Here is a 24,017-nt window from a genome sequence, read left to right as displayed (position 1 = left end):
GTTCTCTAGAGCTGTGTCTTTTCAAATATTATTCTCTCTCTCTCTCTCTTCTTTTTCTTCCTCCAGAGCCGCAGTTCAAAAGTGCCAGGGGAAAACTCCTGTGTCATAACTATTAATTACTGCAGCACTTTCTCAAAACAATGCACGTTTATCGTGTGGATTCCTTACTTTGTTATGGTGAGATCGTTAAGCTTTATACAGCTTGCAGTGTTTTCAGCACTGTGAAACAGTGTGTGTGTGCGTGTGTGTGTGTGTGTGTGTGTGTGTGTGTGTGTGTCTCCTGCTATCAAGACCTGCCAGAAACAACAGAGTGTGAAGGAGACAACAACAGGCATGCAGAAGGAGGAGATTGCAGAAAGACAGGCAGGGAGTCCTTAGAGAAGGGATGGGCAGTGTGTGTGTGTGTGTGTGTGTGTGTGTGTGTGTGTGTGTGTAAAACAGGCAGGGGATCTTGAGAAGTGGAATGGGAGGGGAGGAGAAGAGGAGGTGGGCAGATTGAAAAACACATTTACTTAGTGTTTGGCACACCCGCTCACAAATTCAGCATGGCATGAAGGACAATATGGAGTTGGGAAATCCAGGACTCCATTATAAAGCACGCTGCCATGGGAGAAAATAGGAATGAGTGCTATTGTGTATACATATTGTATGTTAAAGACATGGTTGTGTGGGGGCATTTTCACAAAATTGTATTCTGATAGAGGCATATTGAAAGCCACTGATGAACCCTGTGATAAGCTCGATTTCAACTGTACATTATTACTCAAACCTATAGTCAAATGCACTCTTAAAATAACATATTTTTACATATGTTTTATAGATATATGGTTCTCTGAAAATAAATATCAATTCGTTTTATTGGTTCCAAATCTGAATCAAATTAAAATATGACTTTAAAAGTGGCATGTTGTAGTCCCCTTGCTCTCACTGATATGGTGTTCCCCCTTAAGCCAATGCTTTACATCAGTGATCTCAGGCTCAGAGGTTCATGGTTCTGTGGAGATCATACAAACTGTGTCCGCACACACAATTATCTGCGTCAACAATGAGTGCACCTTAAAATAGCTAAATACAATAATTGTAATGGGTGTCAACACACAGTACTGGACATACAGTGTGTGTATATATATATATTCATTCCCCTCATTAAATCCAGCTCTGCCAGAATACATTTCAAATGGGTGATTTTACGGTGTACTTGTTCAAGCCAATGCCCAAGACAGGTGCGATAAAACTTCTACACTTCGCAGATTACTCAAAGACATGTACACCCTTGTAAGTGAAACAGAAGCAGTGGCAGGTAGCCGTCAGGCCGTGAGCTGAAACCAATGTGTGTCTGATTTGTTATGGTTTGACAGGGAAGGGGTTAAAGAAATAAGCAGCCACACTAACGGCCAGCTGACAAATGGCGAGCACGTTATATGGACCATGAAATGAACACTCAGGCAATGTGAAGGCAGGAGGCCTTTCAGCACCACGGTCAGCAACAAAGTGCCTGCAACACCTCGCTGCCTGAGCAATGGTATTCACGAGAGAGAGAGAGAGAGAGAGAGAGAGAGAGTGAGAGAGAGAGAGTAAGAGAGAATATGGAGCGTGCTTGGATTTGGAATCAGGAAAGTGAGAGGAGAAATGGCTCCATCAAAACTGGGTCTGGGTTTAATAGCCTATTGCTGAAAGAACAGGACCAAGGGTTGAATCTTAGTGTTCAAGCTTTGCTGAAACTTTTCTGATACTGATATGCCATAACAATCGCCTTAAAATGGTAGTCCTGGCTGTCCTGTTAACTCTTTAAAGCTGAGGCAGAAAGTGTCCAGATCTGCCTGTAATCCAGTCTTCTTCTCGTACGATTCCTCAATGCTGCTGCCGTTACTTTCATACATAAAGAACACGACCCCAAAAGTCTGTGGCTATTCAGTGCAATTTAGTACAGGAACTAGACACTTCAGTCCACTTTAAATAAATGAATCAATAACAAGCCTATAGTGATCTGAACTCACTGTTCAGGTCACTATAGGTGTGTTCATAAACCATTACAGTACTAGGAAACATGGCAGCACACTAAAAGCTCCTATTCCACTTGATGTTGTATTTAACTATGTGCAACATGGGAGCAATGGTACACCCTGATAATAAATACCCCCAAAATCGCTAATCCTTCTATGTCTATAGCACTGCTTCTACCAGAGGCAAATGTGCATGGCAAATGTGTGTCCTATTATTCACCCATGTTATTCTTTTTATTTTCCATTCATTTTTCAGTACTGAAAACCTGGCCTTCAAGTTGCAGAGCCTTGAGAGATGCTTTAAGGTGTACCACTGTAGCACTTTATCTTCTGTTTTCAATGCTAAATGTCATGAAAAAAAAGTTTAGGGCATTTGTGAGCAGTCATAAATCCACAGTGTTTCACTGAGATTAATTCCAGCTGTGGCTGAGGAAAAAGCTCTGAAACAGTAAATAAGCCATTTAAAGCACAGCGTGTGAGTGTGCCCTCCGAGCAGACCTGCGTTCCTGAATGAGAAACTACACCATGAGCCCTGCGGGCATGTCTGCTCAGCTTAATACAGTTTACAGCACAAAACCTCCAGAATGGAAACGCTGCACATGCATGCACGCACACACACAAGAAATTTCAATCTCCTTATAACAAGGTGACCTGCAGTTACTAATCCATGAAATTCATTTAGCAGTTCTGTCCATGGTTATGGCACAGTCTGGATCCGCTGTAATGAATGCTGGGTTGAATCAGACATTCCAATTGTCGCTTTTTTAATGCTCAGCTTTAAATTACAGAAACTGTAAAGTGAATACGCACATATAGAATAGTGGATTCTTTTCTCGCTTCTCAACTCACTATTAGGTTATTACAGCTGCAGGTGTTCGTTCTATTCTATTCTACGGCATTCAGCAACCCAGCATTAGCTGTGATTAGAAAACTATCTGTACAAAGTTGGACCTGAGATAATTACCTAAATCCTTCTTTTTCTGAAAGCCACAAGTGTTGACTCAGAATGACATCAGCCCACTATCACTATCAGGAACTGCAAATGTCGTACCTTTTATATGACTTCCAGTTAGGCATAACCAACATGACACAGAAGAACAAAAACGAACACCACTGAGTTCAAGAATCCATCCCCTATTTAAGTTACAGTGAACTCAGAGACTATTTTATTAGCTTCATTCAGTGTAGAGGTTCACTCTGTAGTTCTACAAATACAGACAGTAATTTAGTTCTCAAAATCCCCACAGGACCACCACAGAGCAGGTATGATTTGGGTGGTGGATTATTCTCAGCGCTGCATTGAGACTGATGTGTTGGTGTTGGGTTAAAAGGGAGTTGATTTCGTATGAGTGGATCAGACACAGCAGAGCGGCCAGAGTTTTTAAACACTGTGCTTACTCACTGTCAACTCTTGAGGCACCACCATGTTAGTTCACCTTGAAGGTGTAAAGTCAGAGACATAACTCGTTTGTTGCTGCACAGTTTGCGTTGGTCGTTCTCTGGTCTTCATCAGTGGCCAAAAGGACACTGCCCGCAGGACACTGTTTGCTGGACAACTCTCAGTCTAGTAGTAACACTGACAGGTTTAAACTCTCCAGCAGCACTGCTGTGTCTGATCCATGCATACCAGCGAAACTCCAGTAATTAATCTGATCCAAATAATACCTGCTCTATGCTGGTCCTATGAGGATCCTGACCACTGAAGAACAAGGTGAAATGGGGCTAAAAGTATACACAGCAGCAAATGGAGTCTAGAGTCTAATTCTAGATTTACTGATTGTAGCTAGGGCGGCACAGTGGTGCAGCAGGTAGTGTCGCAGTAACACAGCTCCAGGGGCCTGGAGGTTGTGGGTTCGATTCCCACTCCGGGTGACTGTCTGTGAGGAGTTGGTGTGTTCTCTCCGTGTCCATGTGGGTTTCCTCCGGGTGCTCCGGTTTCCTCCCACAGGCCAATAACACACGTTGGTAGGTGGATTGGCGACTCAAAATTGTCCGTGTGTGTGTGTGTGTGTGTGTGTCTGTGCTGCCCTGTGAAGAACTGGCGCCCCCTCCAGGGTGTATTCCCGCCTTGCGCCCAATGATTCCAGGTAGGCTCTGGACCCACCGCGACCCTGAACTGGATAAGTGCTTACAGATAATGAAGGAATGAATGATTGTAGCTATAAGGTCAGTGGAACTGATAAAATGTTATTCTAAGTATGAAAAGCTTACACTTTGAGTATGAATCAAGCAAAAGTGATGTTAATATATTACATCTTACACAAAATATTTAAGGGAATACTCTGGTATTTTCAACCATCGTTTAATGCTGCGCTGGCATCAAAGAGCTGACAATCACAGACAGTAATTTAACTGCAGCTCCCTGTAGCCGAGAAAGAATGCCTGTTCGTCAATAGACACTCTTTAAAAACTGAAATACTTTTTATTGTATTCCACAGATGCAGCAGATGAAAGCAGGAAAACAGTGAATTATTCCAATAATGCTAAAACCTGAAACTGATTCTAAATACAAAATCAGACAATACTTTAGGTCTCTACTGACATTCGGATGATTGACCGATTGATTGATGGGTGGATTTACTGATTCCTTCATTGACTCCTTCATGTTTGCATTCATTCCAATTTCTCAGCCTACAACTTACAACAGGGAAAAAGTCAAAGACTGTTTTTTTGTGCTCAGTCATGTGCCTTTGTCACATCTTCAGGACTTTTTCAGAGCAAAGATTCTACAGCAAAGTTTCTTCTTTTGTGTTAGTGCTCTCAGTAACATCTTCCTAGCAGCTACACATTCTTTCAGAGCTATAACACAGTTAAAGGCTACATAAGGTTGAATATCTGGTTTTGGTTTGTTATGAAACGCTGATAGAACCTAATGACTGGGAGGAGTATCTTTGTTCTAACTGTGGGGACTGTGCTACAAATGTAACTGCTTAAAAATAAATCCATTAGCATACAGGCCCTGTGTTACTATTCCCCACTCCTCTCATTATATCCACATGGTGTTATGCGTCGATTTAGCTCAATGTGGTCACCAGTCCTGCTAACCGGTTCGCTATGGGAGTTAATAATATGCTCTAATCACAAATGTTAGAAGAGCGAGAGGTGTTAGCTTCCAATGTCCCCCCATGAGGCCCTGTGGAAACCATTATTTTGCTGAGGAAACGATCCTTAAGAAACCTTGAGCAGGCCCAAAGACAGGCTCCCAGCAGGCTAAAGTAGCTTGTCTCATAAAATATCGCAACAGCCGAGCATGACACTCAGATTTCTGTCAGGAAGGGGGTAAACGGTGTCTCTGTGATGGGAAAGGCTAATAACAACAACAACAAAAAAAACTGTATCTCATCAAACTCCAGAGCAGATGAGTATTTCTGTGCTCCATTGTGTAGATGTGTGAATATGGAGGTTATAAAATCATCCTTAATTACACATTTGTCACAGGAGAAGCATTCCGTCATTGCTCCATGTGTGTTAATAGCACTTTCTCTCTGCGATGATTAATTCAGCTAAACCCACATCTCAGTTCCTCATTATAATCCAAAACTTTTCCCTGCACGTCTTTCATGTGCTTCCCCACACGACTCATTTCTGCCTCTCCGACTAAGCAAAAACATTTATTCAACACCGGCTTCAAACAGTGGCACTCCCTCGAGACGAACAGTTTGACAACATTGAAAGCCTGTCATGTTTTAACATGGGTATAACGAAGCAGAGGGATTTCCACTAGGGGAATTCAATTAATGATATTTATGTCTGACTCAACATCGTGTACATGCTGTACACTCTACCACTAAGAACATATAAGAGGACCATTCCTGTCCTCTAGACTGCAGGACAATGAAAAGACAATTAATGTTATTTTTGATGAATCTTTTATTAGCAGCATGGTGGCGCAGCAGGTAGTGTCGCAGTCACACAGCTCCAGAGACCTGGAGGTGGTGGGTTTGAGTCTGTGAGGAGTTTGGTGTGTTCTCCCCGTGTCCACATGGGTTTCCTCCAGGTGCTCTGGTTTCCGCTCACAAAAACACACGTTGGTAGGTGGATTGGTGACTCAAAAGTGTGTGGTCATAGGTGTGAGTGTGTGAGTGAATGTGTGAGTGTGTGTCGCCCTGTGAAGGACTGGCGCCCCCTCCAGGGTGTGTTCCTGCCCAATGATTCCAGGTAGGCTCCAGACCCACCGCAACCCTAAATTGGATAAGCAGTTACAGATCATGAATAAATGTATTAGTGAATTATAATCTTTTATTAAATCAAATGACGTACTTCCAGTTAATCAGTCTGACAGTCAGGAACTAGAGTTGCAAAGAGGTGGAAAATTTCCAATAAATTTCCAATAAATTACAGGTAACTTTCCATGGGAACTTTAGCTCAGGAACTTTGGAAAAGTTCAGAAAGGTAAACTTTCCATGAAAATGTTGGGAACTTTTGGAATTCATGGGAATTTAATGGAATTAATAAGAAATATTGGACAATTTAAAGGAACTATATCATGCACTTTAGGTAGTCATTTGGTCAAATGTGTTTTTTCAGTAGTGGTGAGTGTCAGGTTTCTAGAAATCATCTGGACATGTGCTGTACATGTGATGGAGGAATGAACAGTGCAGGGGGTGTGGTCTCAATAACCCTTCAGTGTGTAATGTGCCATATGCCTGGGATTGAGGAGCAGCTTTGCTGTTTTGGTATCAAATCTAATTATTTTATACTGAAGATTATGCTTCAGTATGTTTTTTCATGCAAGTTTCTAACATTTAGCTTTGAACATTCCAATTTTATTCCCATTAATTCCCGTTAATTCCCATAATTACCCATTAATTCCCATTAACTCCCATGGTAAATTTCCCAAAGAACCGATTCTCACTGATATTCCAAAGTATGTCTGTTTTTCTAAGATATGGTAGAGATTAGAATGCTCTTTGTTAAAACAGTAACATGGAAGATAATGAGATTAAGCACAGGGTCAAATGAAGAAACATGAGACAAAAGCAATTCCATCATGAAATGTGTGATTCAGGTTAAAGGAGTAATGCCAATACAGCACAAAAGACGAATACAAACAGTGTCTGATACCATCCTAATGTGAAAAATGCTAGAGATTATGTGAGGTTATTTGTGTTCTGCATGGTTGTCTCATTTGAGGACCCCCTTACTTTGTCATGTTCCAGCACATTCGGGTGAATGTTTACTGAAATCTGGGTTTTAATTTGGAGCTGCGCTGTGTAATAAGCTCTTAATCAGGGTCCTTCAGGTGCGTTCTAACCAGGTTACATCTGGCACATCATCAGCCTGCAGCTCCACATGCTCTCCGCCGTGTTTTGCTGATCAAATTCTCAGCCAGTCTCCTGACGACAGCATCATTTGTTTTGCATCTTGAGCGTTGAAAAGAAGGGTTTGCCGGCTGCCTTTGTGAGCCATTGAGTGAATATGACAGTGGCAGAGGAGGAGGAGTGCAAAGCAATGAGAAATAACAGAGCACCTGCACTGATACTAAAGAGATTTAGCATTATAAATGGCCGTGCTGATTTCTGTGTTTTCGGTTAGCAATGTAGCATACACCCTTAAAGTTTCCAAAAGTGTTCTCTGCTCTGTTGTATGGTTCTATAGATCTATTTTGTAAAAAAAGGGGAGACTCATCAAAGGTTCCTCACACACGGACATGTGATTCTCATGTCGTAATCAAGGTCTAAATCTGAATCACTTTTTGTGACTGAGATGTAAAAGCGTGCAGAGCCATTGTGCATTAAAGACAAACAATTTCTCCTTCAAGAAATAGTATCTTTAAGGGTAAATTTCTATGTAAAACCACTGACATTAATAAGGACGCTAAAAATGTTCAAGATCTCTTTAGTATCAGTCCAGTTGCAGTGTAATTTCTCACTGCTTTTGCCTTCTCTGGAATCTCTGGTAAGTTTCAGCAACTTCTAAAACAATAAATACATTCATTCATTATCTGTAAGCGCTTATCCAATTCATCCAATTCAGGGTCGCGGTGAGTCCAGAGCCTACCTGGAATAATTGGGTGCAAGGTGGGAATACACCCTGGAGGGGGCGACAGTCCTTCACAGGGCAACACAGACACACACACACACACACACACACACACACACACACACACACACACACACATTCCAATAAACACATGATCATTAAAAATAATACATTTATAAATGTATAAAATCTGTGTTTCTTTTTTTATCCACAAGCCAAATCAACCAAAACAACTCAACATTTCATCTCCTCTCCTTTTTAGCTATTTATATATCTCATGGAGGTGCCTGCAGATAGTTCAGATGAGAAATTTTTGATGCAGTTGAGGAGTTTAAGAAGAGATGTGGGTTTATTTCCTCCCCAAAGAGAGCAAAGCTTCTACATCCATAAGACAAACACCAGCTGTTTACTGACAGCAAACAGTCTCTCTCTTTCCTGAGCCAGGGATACCTCAGAGACCGGCAGGAGAGCGGAAGAGAGGGGGTAGGAGATCCGTCTCTGAAGAGAGTCTGACTTCACTGTACACTGTGACTGGGCTAGATGAAACTTACATTTTATTCAAGTGCATTCATCCAGGTGACGCATTTTAGGCCTGGAAACTTTTCTCATAACTGCACCTACAATTTTAAAAATAAAATGTACAAAAAGGGTTCTTTGCACCAGTATCATAGACGAAACACCTTGGTTTACAGTAGAAGCTTTCAACCGAGTGTTTCAGCAGAAAGACTCTACAGATTTTACACAACACCAAATGTGGCTCTTCTGTGGCAGTCATCGTAATTGGTCCTAAGGCTCATAAAGGTCCCATCTTGGCTCTAAATTTGCAAGACGTAGAGCTACAACAAAAAATGTGGACTGCCTGGGTGTCCCAGTGCTCCATTTGAGAAACCACTGTTCTGTTCTGTGCTGTGAAGTACTGTTTCCAAACCTGGTCCTGGAGGCTCAGTAGCCCATTTCAGTGTCATCACTGCTTTAACAAACTTACTTCAACTCAGTAAGGAGCTGTTAATGAGGACCATTACCATTTCCAGGACCATTTCTGGGAAACAATGCTCTAAAGAACCCATTTTGTTTTGTAAGAATGTAAAAGAATGCAAAAGATTTCCCAGTAGTAATCAACATCTCTGTATGTTAAATTTTTGAATCGCAAGGTCTTTAGAGAGCAATATCACCAACAGTACAGAAATATTTATCAACCGAAGCACATTAAATTAAATACGTCTGATTCAAAGAGAAAATAGCTTTAAAGATCTACCACATTTCAGAAGTGTCATTTTAAATTCATATGATTGTTAAATATTGCTTCTTCTCCAAGATCCATTTAGTTTCCACTTTTCCATGGCTGTCCCCAGATGTTCCAAGGTTAATAAATGGAGTGTTTTTTTTTCCATTATTACAACATCTATGACTGTAACAGAACTGAAATTAGAAGCAAGGTTGCCGAAAGGGTGTAGTAAAAAAAAAAAGTGATATAAGACACTTTCCTGTAAGTGGATATCTTTAATGTATGACCTTAGCAGGTGTAATAACTTCTGTATATAGGTTTTGTCACTGTCTACGCACTTGACAAACTGCTTAATTTGAATCAAACATGTTTGCCCTCAATAATTCGAGTCGGTCTGTGTGTGTGCAGTGTTAAAAGCCAGTCAGCAGGCAGGTAAAAGAGCAGGGGTGCATGAAAGATTCATGGCGAGCACTGGTGAAAAGCCGGCGACTGCAGTGTGAGTTCCAGCTCCCTCGGGGCCCACAGGGCCGCTCGGAGCTTAGGCTGCCCCACCACACCGTGAGTAAGTGCTGCTTTGTTTCATTGACATCCTGCTTCTCTCGCTCTACCTGCCAGGACAGCCAGAACACACACTGTCAGGCCCCAGCTTTGATTTATGAATCCGAGCGGCCGACCCCCAGGTGCAGTTGGAAAGATAACATCCAGCATGGACCAACGCCCATCATGGACGCCCATCTCTGCTTTCTTTTCTGAATCACGTGCTTGAGTGTGAATCGGTCTTAGTGTGTATGTGTGTGCATGTATCCTGGTTTACCTGGAGGGCTCAAGTACACTACAGGCCAGAACATCCAGAGGCAACCTTCCGGCTGGAGAGCCAATACTTTATAACAACCCACCCAAAACAAATCAAGCTGCAACAACAAACGCCCCGGATACTTAGCCTCCAACCAAAACAAACTACAGCACTTTGGCCTACGTAACTGATACACCACATGAGCTGTCCATGAAGTAATATCTTGTTATGTGTAGCTTTAAAGGAGAAGCATAACCCAGGAGCTCGTTATAATTTCCAAAACAACAAATAAGCACATTCCCTCTACCTGCTTAAGTACTTTGATTTAACTGATTCACACCTAAAACTTTCCGATTCACACCAAATTTCTGAAAGGAAATTAATAAATTCCATAGCTTTCAAAACACAAGTTTTCACCGAAAGCCATCAGTAAGAGCTGTTAAAAGAGGAGACACCTCCAATAATAATTCATACTGAGTAACAATAACCAGCAATAAAATGTCGGATATCCTGATGAATTTAAGATAGAAATGTTATTAAAATCGCCATAATTGTATTTCATGTTTGTTTGTTTTGAGAAGAGAGGGATTTAAATATGTAAATTAATTATAATGTAACAGATGCAATAAAATTCCCCAAAAAATTAATTCATTCAGTCATTCATTCATTATCTGTAACCACTTCTCCAATTCAGGGTCGCGGTGGGTCCAGAGCCTACCTGGAATCATTGGGCGCAAGGCGGGAATACACCCTGGAGGGGGCACCAGTCCTTCACAGGGCAACACACACACACACACACATTCACTCACACCTACAGACACTTTTGAGTTGCCAATCCACGTACAACGTGTGTTTTTGGACTGTGGGAGGAAACCGGAGCACCCGGAGGAAACCCACACGGACACAGGGAGAACACACCAACTCCTCACAGACAGTTACCCAGAGCGGGAATCGAACCCACAACCTCCAGGTCCCTGGAGCTGTGTGACTGCGACACTACCTGCTGCGCCACCGTGCCGCCCCCCAAAAAATTAAGGTGTGAATATAATTTGTTAAAATGTTTGACATTTTCCTTGGTGTGTCTTGTATCTGCCATGTTAACCAAATATAAAATAATACTTTAATATATATATATATATATATATATATATATATATATATATATATATATATATATATATATATATATATATATATATATATATAATATAATATAATATATATTAGGGAGGGAGTGCAAGGACGTGAGATGTTGGTGTGGTGCAGTTGAAGGTCAGGACACCAGTGCAAACATCTCACGTTTTAGCACAAAGCATTAATGTATTCTTGTAATTAAATCACAGTCCTTTTTTGCCATTTATTGTTAGGTTTTAGGATTTTTTTGCCATAAATAAGCATAGAGAGTCAGAAAAGGTACAAAATTTGCTGTTGTACATTCTAAGCTATATAAAGTGTAGTAGAAGGATTTGTGACTAAGGCACTGTCACAGAGGGACTTCCAAAAAGGCATAAAGCTTGAATACTGAAACAGATAAAAACAGATACTGTAGAATCTGTCTGGAGTAGTAACAAACAATTAGAAATGACAAAAACCAGACTATGTTGCACAGAAGCAGCAATTTCTGGTTATAACATTTATCATAATATAGTGGTCTGAATATTGCAATGTAATTTAGAACAAACAGTCAAGCAGGCAAATGTATTAACTCATCTGTACAGGTGGTGTGATTGTTAAGGCAGCTTTAGTAAATCAGTGTTTTGGTTGGTTTCTCTCTCCCCACCAGCCAAGTTCTCAACAGCAACCAGTGAAAACAACCATATTGGCTTTACTTAACCACATTAACCATGAACACAGATTGACAGCACTTTTCTGTGCTGCCCTCACATCAAATAATACACAGCAAATGGCATTCAATACAGCCTCATACCCGCAGAATTGGGAGATTCAAAAACAATTTTGGAGTAATAAGTGGAAGCTGCTGAATGGAATGAAAATGCAAATGCGGCCACGCTCTGAAGTACATGTCTCAGACAGAGACAGGCAAGCGCTTGGCTTTATCCATAATATCCACAATCAGTGCATTATGAGTGTCATACAAAGGCACAACATGTTTGCATTTTGTAATTTGTGCCTTTTCATAAGCTTCAATAAGAAGCAAGAACAGGGGCAGCTAATGGGGAGTGATGGCAGTGAACACTCAGGAGGTGCAGGCAAAGAGATAATCTAAATTAACATGTTTCTTTTTGGCAACAAAGCAGACCATTTCTAAGGCCAGGCCAATATTCACATTTCAATCCAGATTCAAGTCTTGTCCAAACAGGGACAAAAAAAAACAATATCTATGGGCAATTTAACAGCAAACTAATAAACATTTATTTTATTTCAAATGGTCTCCACTCTACCATGGTCTCACTCCAATGAAAGATTTGCACTACGTGGGCTACATATTGTAAGGCCTTGCTGGGGCTATAGATATCTCAGAAGGCTGCTAGCTTTAAGTGAGAGAACTGCAAAGAGTGAAAAGCCAGCCCCTGTGGAACTTTTATATAAGAAATGCTGCATTTGAATGGAAAGCACCTGTAGCTTTTCTTTGCTTTCTTTATTTTAACACTGAACTCCAGAAACTGCTCCAGAACTGGCTCACAGCTAGAAAGCTGGAGGCCATTGACAGCAAATAGCAGCTCACTGCAACAGCTGCGCACCTCTCTGCCTAGCCACTGCCATCTTTGCCGCCCCCCGTTGTAAATAAACACAGATATAACATCAAGAGAACAATTTAGGGAGTAATTAGAGCAGATGAACAAACAGCGGCGAGCAAGAGGGGACTTGTAGCTGATTAAACTGAGCACCCAAACAGAAACAAAGGCAGCATCAAAGCATCGCTCCGTGCCTTTCAGCATCTCCTCACCACTTAATAAAACACCACACACACTCAGACTCCCATAACACCAGTCAGCAAAATGAATCTGACACTGCTGGAGTCTGGAGTGCTACTATATAGGCATATAGGGCTTAATGCAGTCAAGCCTGGAGAACTGCGACTCTCTCATTACATCTGGCAAATAACGGGTTACAGCAGAGAGCCAGAGAGAGCTTTCAAAGAACCCTCCTGTTCTACCCCTAGAATGGCGTAATTACGACATTTATAACCCCTGAATCCTGGAATTGAATTTAGCCCCCGCCTTAAAGCGTATGCTGGCATAAAAAGACTATTTGATTAAAGCAGCAGTTGTTTCATTTGCATCGCAGCAGATTGCTGAGCATTTCTATCCGGCCACGCAATCTGCATTCATTACGTGCAGCAAAAGCCCGCTCCACTGAGAGCGTTCCCGCGGATTCCTTTCCAGTGCAAACCCGACACAGAGGCTCCAGGCTCCTCCGCTCCCTCACCCAGCAGCAGCCTGCTATCAAAAGCAGCCCAAAAATCGGAGGTGAGACATTTTGGTCTCTTTAATGTACAGAGACGTGTCTCCTTCCCAGCTGGGTACTGGGTGGAGGCGGTCAAAGTGGCATGCAGATGTAATCTGGAGCTTTGGTGTCAGTGGGGGAGTGTGTGAATGCCACTGCCTGTTTGTGTTCACAGTGGGAGTGTATGGCTCTCCGTATGGAGCCCAGATGCACACGCCATGCGGATGAACATAGGCATGCTGAGACGCAGCTCTGGGCCTCCCGCGCTGGCGTGTTTAGGTATCTGTGAAATAAGCTCTCGCAGATCCTAGAACAGGCCGGCCAGATCACACTACATTAGCCACATTAGCCCGCTCTTACAGCAGCCCTGTAAATGGGCCTGCCATATCGTATGGCTGCAATCTGCTCTGTTTCAATAGAGCACTCAGCTTGTGTGGCTACATTAGCATTGGCTTGGAAAGATCATAAACAAAAGCTGGGACAGCACTGCTTTAATTCTGAGTAAATAAAAACAAATTAGCTGCCTGATTCATGCAAGGAACAAAGTATACTCCAGAAGCGCATCAATCTTAAAAGTCAGAATTAGAACATCTGTGAGTGGATTCCAGTTTACTGCCAACAGCACACTTAAAACACTCACATTTGTAAGATACCATTTTAAACAGATATTTTTATATCCAGGACTTTTTAGCACATGTGGCAGTGGACTTAGTGAAGGCAGGAGCTTAGAGACTGGATGACAGCGTTGAGGTCTATGACTCACTGCCTCCTTCAACTAAATTACAGGTATAATCCCCAAACGGCCTTCCCAGGACCTGAAGCCCAGTCATGGCACTTCCCGTATATCTGTTCTCTTTTTCAACAGGCTGCAGATATCCCCCTGTAACTGGGGGTTACGGTGGACAACAGAGAAAGACTAAAAGGACATACACAGCCATTCTCAAAACATAAACCACTCAAAGGAAAATAGAAAACAAAGGAACATGATAAACACGAGCGAGAATATGTTCATGTTTATACATAATTTCTTCTGGTATTTTCTGCTTTTTGTCAGGTTAAAGATGCAGTGCTGTGTAAGCCTCCCTTTTGTGTAGTTTAATGGAACAAAACCAAAACAAGTTAAGATGCCATAAGATAAAAAACAATTCATACTAAACAAACAACACACAGAAACCTTAGTAACTGTAGTAACAGTCAAATCTTTACTTTTATTAAAAGACGCCTTCTCAATTAAATCTACATCTACATCTCAAATGTAGGTAAACCCAAGATTTGATGGTGTGTCCATGGTTCTGAGAACACCAGCAAGTTGTTTCTTTGATAGCATTGTGTTGTCACATTGGATAGGAACATCGGGGGATTTTTTGTGTCTGAAAAGAATAGTTCATGCAGGAGCTGTTTTGTCTAGACTGAGCCAGCATAAGTTCATTAACTTTAATAGTGCACGCACAAATAACATGTGCAATATATTTGGGAAAAAATTTGATGCCGAATGTTTTGAATGGTAGCAGTCCAAAGCTCAGTACTGTCACAAGCCTTGGAGGTCTGCAGCCAAAGTCCCAGCCACTGAACACACTGCTCGTTCTGTAGTTTAGAGCAGAGAGATGCACTGGCAGCCCCACCCTGATCCTGGCCCAGTCCAGGCCACTGGAGAGGTTAAATGTCGAAACACAGTTAGTGTGTGTGTGTGTGGAAGGCTCGTACTGCCCACGCTGATAAAAGGCCATTATGCAGCTTTGGAGAGGCAGGCGCAGAGGCAGGGCTGTGCCAAAGAGCTGATATTACACAGCACAATCTCCAGCAGCCTTCCCAGAACACACGGCCAAAAGCAAGCCAGACACGCCCATTCCTGGAACTAACACTCACGCTCTCGTTCTCTCTCTCTCTCTATCCAAAGCACAACCCCCCCCACCCACACAAACACACACACACACACACTCTCATCAACATGCTGTAACATACTCACTTATTCTCTCTCTCTCTCTCGCACATACACACGCAGATGCACACACCCTCCGCCCAAGTCCAGAAGAAAAATCAATATGCATCTCATCCATTACAGCACTCACGAATGGGTCAGGGACTTTCCTATTTCTTCTCCTCACATTATACAGCTCCAAGACGCCAGCTCCTTATTCACTCCTGTGTTCACTCACATCAGCTAATAGCAGCTTTTGACTTATCATTCAAAGACCAAGTAGTGGCTAAAAGAAACTTTAATTATGTGTATCATCAAAAACACATCAACTGACCGATTCATGCTTAGCCCACTAAAGCAACTTTTTGGAGCAGCTGTAGTGCTCCGTCAAAGACTGTCCAAATCCTGGAAGTGGTCACTCGGAAACTGTGAAACTAGGTGAGAAACCATATGGTTTCTGAACCAAACTTGAATTCAACAAATACTACCACCTCTGGGGCAGCCTATGCACCAGCACTATGGTCCAAAAATGCTGAAAATGAACTTGGAGCCAAAAACCTAAAATCAAAAACTAAATTCATCACTTCAAAGTTTGAGTTCAACACTGATGAATAGAAAGTCTGAATAGGGTACAGTGTCAGCTAGAAAGAAATTCATAAACTTGCTAATTGCAAAGTATTGATTGTGGCATTATCAGGATGATGACGTGAACAGTTATCGTTCCAGACCTGGTTTGTTGGCATTGGTGTAGTATAGTGTCACTGTTCTCTTGATAGCTGGAAAAATGACACTATATCAAATCAAATCATCAAATTTTCTTTATATAGCACTATTCACAGCAAAAAGTCGTCACAAAGCAGCTTTACAGAGATCCGGGTCCAAGCCTCCTATGAGCAAACCAGAGGCAACTGTGGCAAGGAAAAACTCCCTCAGCACACGAGGAAGAAACCTTGAAAGAAACCAAGACTCATACGGGGAACCCATCCTCCTCGGGTTGACACCGGAGACACAACAGAGAACAGAACAGAAGTAAAAGTGAACTGAAGACAGATGAATGGGTTATAGTAATATGAATGTAGAATATTAGTGATATATGAGTCTGAGGAAGGAGGAGGTGGTCAGTGATTCTGTGTGAGTTAAAAGTAGGTGCAGAGTTAATTTGAGATAAAACAACATGGCCAAGCATGATAGTGTAGATGAGACAAGGCCAGGATCTTGTACAGGACACACAGGGGCTGGATCAGGGCAACACCTGGAGAGCAGCCGGACGTCTCAAAGCATGAGAGAGACAGGAGAAAGAAAACCAGACGAAGGGAAAAAATAAAAATAAAGAGGTTAGTAGGTTTATGGTAAAGAACGGGCAAAATTGTCCTGTGGAAAAAAAAAAAAAAAAAAAGTTTCCATGGGTCAGGCAAGAGAACCCAGCAACAGACAGTATGTTGGTGGGTACCAGAAAGCTAACTAAAAAAGCTGTAGCTATGGTAGTATGACCGGGTTAATACAAAGTAGTGATAATATGAAAACCAGCTCTAACAGCAGTGGAGAAGGAGTAACCTGAAAGTGTAGTGATTAACCACAAGCTTGTTTGAAAAGGTAGGTTTTTAGTCTAGATTTAAAGCGTGTCTGAGCCCCGAACAGTAACCAGAAGGCTATTCCAGAGTTGAGGAGCTTTGTGAGAAAAGGCTCTTCCTTCTGCAGTGTTTTTCTTAATGCGAGGAACTAAGAATATACTATTCCACCACCAACAAACAAGAACCTTATAGCCGTCCAATGGATATGGGACCATCTAGCAGTCCTCACTCTCCATGGCACTATCAAGACTTGCCAAGCAAAATCAGTTCAGACCTGACCAAGGATGATATTAACAATCATCATCAACATACCTTAAATCAAATGCCACAGGCCAAAGTGATCATCCTGGGTGGCAATGTTAAGGCCTATGTTCGCATGGATAGGACTAGCAGGAAAATGACAGACTATAACAGACTGCGTCAAACAATTTGACCATTGGGAACACCTATTTCTAAAATTAGCAAAAACATCAACTGACTTACAGTGATGCTTCCAGCAAGTATTTGGCTCCACTGAATTACATTCTGATCAAAAAGCCATTCAGATTGATTCTGAAAAAAATCTGAACCATGAGAAGGCCTGAGTGTGTCTAAAATCACCAATATGCTGTACTAACAATCCAGACTGGACTGGAAACATCTGACAGAAGCTGATCGCAGACAACTGTCCTGTCCCGTGTTGTGCAAATTGGACAATGCACATGAAGAACAAAAAGGGATCTCTAGGGTGATCCTGTACTGTGCCAAACTCCTATGTGCACATCTCCAGCACAGAATGCAAGTATGGATATCTGACCTCAATATTTTGGCCAGGTGAAAAACATGTAAAGTTGCCCAAGAACAAACGCTACCGCCAGCTCAATTGGAAAAACGACCATACAAGATCAGTACTGGAATAAAATTGCAGGTGACGTCAAGGAAGCAGTGTCCAAACAAGAGAACTACACTCTTTACTGTACTGTCTGACACCTAAGCCAAAGTGAAAGACCAAAGTGACAAACGACAATACCAAGAAGGCAGATTGAATATTTGTAAAATGTCTGAGTGCCAGCAAAATCGGAAGTTCTTTGAAAACCTGGAGAATCAGGACACACACCAAGAAGCACCAGTAGACCCACCGACCAGTCTTCTAATCATCCTGTAACGCCAATGGCTGTGACTGAGCCTACAATTAAAGAACAGAACGCAGCTATTTGATCACTTAAAACAGTAACTCTGCTGAAGTAGACCAGATCACAGTGGAAATCAACAAAGCCGGAAGTTATATCCTGCTCACTACTCTTCATCTCCTCATTCAAACAATATGGTGTGAGGAACAAATACAAAACACCTGAAAGAAAGCTGTCATTGTGTCAATTTACAAGGAAGGTGACAAACAAGATTGGAATTATTGTCATGTATGCCTTCTATCCTTATTGGGTAAGGTCTTCAATAAGACAACTTAATTGAGGCAATGGAGTGCAATAGAGAGTGAACATGTTCTGAAAAAGTCATTACACTCCTCAAAGCAAATATAAGCGTAAAGTGTAAAGTCCAGATCTGTTCAGTTCAGAAGAGGTTTCTATTGATAAAGGAATCCGCCAAGGTGTAGCCTCTCCACTACTGTTCAGCTTTGCAGTGGACACCTTCATGAGAAATTTTTTGATGAGGAACATGGTGTACTACAATGGAGTTTTAGGGGGGGAGTATAGGTACTGAGAATCAAGTCAGAATGTTCAGAGAATATATTCAGAGAATAACGTTATATATAATGTTTGAGAATAACAGGAAAAAAAATTTCAACTGACCTTCCTGTCACCAACAAAAGCTCTATCACTCATTCATAAGATCCTAAAATTAACACTGAAATTACCAAATGAACAACAACAGATGGTCTTTGTTTACCTCAAAAGCACATGAATAGAGCAAGTGTAAGAGTTAAAATACAATGAGTTGCTGGTCCAAGGGAAGAAAGTGGAATCTTCAAAGGAGACACTTGCCGAATTAGACAGGCTACAACAGCATTTGCCTCACTCAAATGGTCCCCATGTAAGAAGAACATCTCTACAATGACCAAAATCTGCATCTTCTGAATGCTGATCCTTCTCTATGGAAAAGAAACTTGGACTCCGCTCAAGATGGATTTTGAAAGATGGAAATTGGAGGCTTTCCAGATGTGATGCCTGAGACAAGTCCTGGGGACCTCACTTCATAAAACTATCAACAATTACACAATTCAAGCCAGATGTCAACAACAACCAGACATCAAGTTGCAGATAAAACAGCACCAACATAGATAGATTGGACACGTTCAGAATGGGTGTACGTCAAAGACCACACCAGCTCTTCTGGAGGCAACAACCCACTCATTGGTAATCCAACGCACTGCTTGAAATTAAACATGCACCATGCAAATCAAGAAATAACAATGGCAATGTATTTCTTAGAAGATCACACTCACCCAAATACTAGCTGCACAGCAAATTTGCCAGGATTAAATGAACACAATTAGTGTTATATTAACACTGAGAGAGTTAAGGTTTGAACAATTTGAATGTAAATTTAACACTAATAGTATTGATGTAACACTGCTGAATTTGCTGTGTAGGGACTGATGATGATGATCATTACTAGTACTACTTATTCACTAAGGAAATATCCATTGTATGCCTGGTTACAAATTTGTTTATGGCCTTTGTAAGTTTAAACAGGACCTGACTGCCCACATCTAGTCTGGGTTTTTAATCAGCCATGCTGGCATCAAACAAGTGAATGTATCTCCATATTTGGGTTCAGACAGGATTTTCAAACTCAATTAAAGCTCAAATTTCAATGAGCTACAACAACATAGCCCTGCTTGTTACTGTAATTGAAACGTGAAATGTTAGCATTACACTGAAAATCTTAACTCTTTATTGATGGGTGTGAATGGGATTTTTGCCAGTGTTCTGTAAAGCTTGAGTAACCTGGCAACAGTTGCTTTAAAAGAAAGGAGCTGTAAATCCATAGCATGTATGGTTCAGTTTCTTCTCGCTCCAAATCTGTATCTGAGATGAGAACACCCTATCATCAGTGTTCACATGGTCATAATATGTCAAAACAAAGAGTACATTTACTACGCTATCATCACTGATATCCCAAGATAGCCTAAATATATGACATGTCACACTGATAAATGGCTTGTAGAAAAACAGGATTCTTGCTCTGCTTTGAAACCAGATTACTGCTGTTAGCGGATATCGGTGACCTCCAATATCCCCATCTTTACATTTATCCTCCATTTTTAGAGTACAGGCATTACAGCGGGGTGCTTTTCTGCTCGAGCAGCCGAGCCTGCAGATCCATGAGCTGAAGAGCACAAGCTAAAGGCAGACATTTTACAGTTTTAAATAAGACTCCCCACTGATATGTGTCTGATAACATATCTCTCTTTCTCTCTCAAACACACACACACAGAGTTGGACAGCAAACTGAGGGATAAGGAACAGGAAATATAATATATTTAATTTTTTTTAATATGTCACTGGATTTTAATTGAATAATTGTGACTGCCTTAACATCAGCGCTAACATTCCAATAAGATTCAGTGTTCAAACAGTGTACTTAATTCCAGTATGATTCAGATGTGATAATGTGACCAAAATAAAGTTAAGCATTCCAACCTTGCGCTCTCCTCACATTATGTTCTCTTGACTAAAATAAAGTGTCCTTCATTCCACATCTAACGCAAACATTAGCATTATCCCTCTGAGAGAAGTCCTTTTGTTTCAGCGAATAAAATGTAATCCTTATTCTCCTTCCTGGCCGTGCAATCTGCTTCACCACTATTTTTATCGTAGCACAGGGGACAGGGAAATGTATGGATCATCATTTAAGCAAAGGCTCCATCAGCACGTGCTAGTGCAGCACGCAATTACAGTCTCAATTGCACCTCCGACCAGTTGTGGTGTAATTAACCCACAGCCCCCACCCACCCCCTCTCTCCCCCCTCCCAAATTTGAAAGAGAGAGCATGGAGGTAACATTTTTTTTTCTTTTTGCAGGAAGGGGGAGGAAAAAGACATCCATCCATCATAAAAACGTTATGCCGCAGCCAATTTCCACAAAGCTGCTAAGCTGATTGAGGCTGACCAAATCTGTTTCACCAGCTTACATCCCTTCAAAATGGTCATCTCACTTCCCATATCACGGGCTTTTACTGTTTCCTATTCCCCTGTTCTTGCCCGAGAGTTGGGAGTTGGCAGGCTTAGGAGGATAAAACACTCCAGCCGGCTCCCCTGCGCCGGCCCTGATATCTCTGTAGTGCAGAGCTTTCCCCATACACACACACACACACACACACACGCACACCCACACCCAACTATTTATTTGCCTATTTCATTATTCACCCTATTTGTTTTTTATTTTCCTGTCAAATGCTGGCCAATCAAAAACCACATCACATATACAGAGACACACATGCCAGCGTACAGAGTGATCCCACACATGCGCACCCCTCACCAAACAAACACGATCCCCCACCTCCTCCTACTAAAGTAGATTAAATTCACACTAGCCCTCATTTTAAACGGAAATTGGAACGATAGACGAGAGATTAGGAAGAGGGGGCAAGGTGCTGGCAGTAGGGAGAAAGAGACTAAGGGAGTAGCATCAACAAAGCCCCTCCAAAAGCTAATAATGTAAATGTTTCTCTTTTGCCACCTGTAGTGTGTCTGTGTGTGTGTGGGTGTGTGTGTGTGTGTGTGTGGGTGTGTGTGTGAGTGAGAGAGAGAGAAAGAAAGCGAGAGAGTGTGCTTTCTCTCTTCTTGCTGTTCTTTCTCTGTTTTGCCACAGCAGCAAATATCCTGTTGGCGCAGGATGCAGAAGCGTATCTGGCCCTAAAATCGATCAGGCTCCCGGCGAAGGGCTCCCATTCATCTCTCGCCCATAAAATTTGATTAGCGCTGACTACAGCACTGCAGGGAGATGGGCCGATATAGAGCCAGGCTACAGGAGACAGCTACAGCGTCCCGCATTTTCTGCTCCCTCTCTTGCTCACCGCTTCCATCTTTCTACATATACTTTGCATTAGCCTTGTATACCGGACCACCCAGCAGACCTCTTCTTGATCCAATTCTCTGCATTTTCTCCATTAAACAGAAATGGAAAAGCTGATGAGGCTTGTATTGATGCTAATAAAAGTAAGCCCACCCCCCCCACACACACACACACACACACCACCACCACCACCAATCAACCTCCATAGCTTAGCACAGCTTAGCCCCACCCCTATCCGCCCAGGTCAAGTGACTGGCCATGAGCCACGCCCTCTATCCCCACATATCACTGTGGCATGTGACCATGGCTTCCCACCAATCGCAGCTCCCTGAGCTCGGCAGTGGTTATCGGCAGTCCACGCACTGACAAGGAAACAAGAGAAGGAGAGAAAATAGAGTGAGACAGTCCTGGAGCTCAGCAACAAGGCAAAAGATTGTCAATCCGATAGCTGAGCTGAGCTATGAAATGGTCAGATGCAAAAAGGGTGCTGCCACAAAAAAAAAAAACATTTGCTAATTTATGAAGCAGTCGGAAACAAAAAGAACACACATTGTTGCACACTTCTGAAGACCAAGCCCTTTGTGAAACAACAGTAAATTAATATGAATATAAATCTGTAATGCCTCACTGACTGTCTGTAATTCATATACCAAGAGGCCTGCTTAAACCGATGAAAGTCTCAACCAGGCATTTGAGTGAATCCATCTTATAAAATGTGATTTATTACGTTCATGTCGATGCCCATGATTTATGATTCATTTGACATATCGACTCAAGCTTTAGATGCCTTGAGATCGCTTAAAACATCACCAGAACATCTTCTGAGGATTCATGTCAGCATTTGGGCACATAAAGAATTGCATTAGGTGGCAAACTGTCTGCCTTCGGGACCTTGGGAACAGTGAGCAGGTCACCCTAGTGCAGAGGTTTGAGAATCTTTTGTCATATCATCAATATGATAATAACAAGCAGAAATAATGAGCAAGCATCATCTGTTGTGTCGTTCAATCTTGCATGACATTCAAAACTTTCTGACAGTTCCAGCCAAAGTTGCAGGACTCGTCGAAACATGTCAGTTTGAGTAAGAGGGAATTTGTCAACAAAGGGCTTGAGTAATTGTCAAAGGTTTTTAAAAAATGTGCAAGCTGCATCACAAGGTTAGGATTAGTTTACTTTTTTGTTCCAGTGCACATTAAGCATGGCTTACTTTAAACAGTGTTAACCACTGACTCTTCAGTTAGCCCTTTATTGAAACACACATTTCTGTTAATTACAATGCACTCTGAGCTTTGCTTGCTGGGTTACTGTGTGTGTTTTAGGACCTACCTGTGTCTCCCGGACATGCTCAACGGTAAAGTTAAACCACACTCTGAAGCGAGGATTGCATGTGTCGGGCCGAATGAAGAGGTCAAACTCGAACTCACTGATGTAGTCTACACGCCCCAGATTACCTGAGAGACAAGGAGTCAGAAAGAGAGATTATAATCACTTCAGTCAAAAACATCTGCACAGTTTACAATATGAAAAGATTGGTTTGGACTTAATGCTTCCAAATCAGCCTTAACACTAAATCCAACAAATTCTTAGATGCTAATTTTCCATGTAACATTCACATTAAAGCCAGGATCCAAGGTTTTCCAGCAGAACATTGCCCTGAGGAAAACAAAAACTAAACATTTGATCCATCAGACCAGGCAATCTACTTTGATTGCGCCATGGCCCATTCCTGATGTTCACATGCCACGCAGACACTTGGATAGTCAAGATGGGTCTGCAGCAAAGCAGCCCTATACACAACAAGCTGTGATGCACTGCATGTATTGACACCTTTCTACCATTCGTAGCCTGTGGGCCAGAGGAATGTGGCAATTCGGGCCAAAGCCTTTGCATTTTTAGTTGCCGGAATGAGAAAGGAGATGGACGTATTGACACCTGGACCTATGTCACTACCCTTTGTGTTGTATGAACTGAATTTATTCTAGCATTAACAAATTAATGCTTACTGTCCAGATAAACCACTAACTTTTTTCATATTATATTCCTTTGCAGAGGACCGTATGTGTATTCTCCAACATGCCAACAAGCAATGGTAAATTAATGCT

General features: G+C 41.8%; 1 protein-coding gene across 10 annotated transcripts in view; it reads right to left on the bottom strand.

Annotated features, from left to right (window-relative positions):
• The window catches only part of LOC136666513 (cytosolic carboxypeptidase 6-like), a 416,314-nt gene that overhangs the window by 339,222 nt on the left and 53,075 nt on the right, over positions 1-24,017 (bottom strand). For all 10 annotated transcript variants that reach the window (XM_066644737.1, XM_066644734.1, XM_066644730.1 and 7 more), the window contains one exon: positions 23,242-23,366. In XM_066644737.1, the coding sequence (XP_066500834.1) occupies positions 23,242-23,366 (125 nt within the window). The remainder of the gene's footprint in view (positions 1-23,241; positions 23,367-24,017) is intronic.

This window comes from Hoplias malabaricus, chromosome 14 (genome assembly GCF_029633855.1).
Source record: "Hoplias malabaricus isolate fHopMal1 chromosome 14, fHopMal1.hap1, whole genome shotgun sequence".
NCBI lineage: Eukaryota > Metazoa > Chordata > Actinopteri > Characiformes > Erythrinidae > Hoplias > Hoplias malabaricus.
This window is presented reverse-complemented; position numbering and strand designations above follow the sequence as displayed.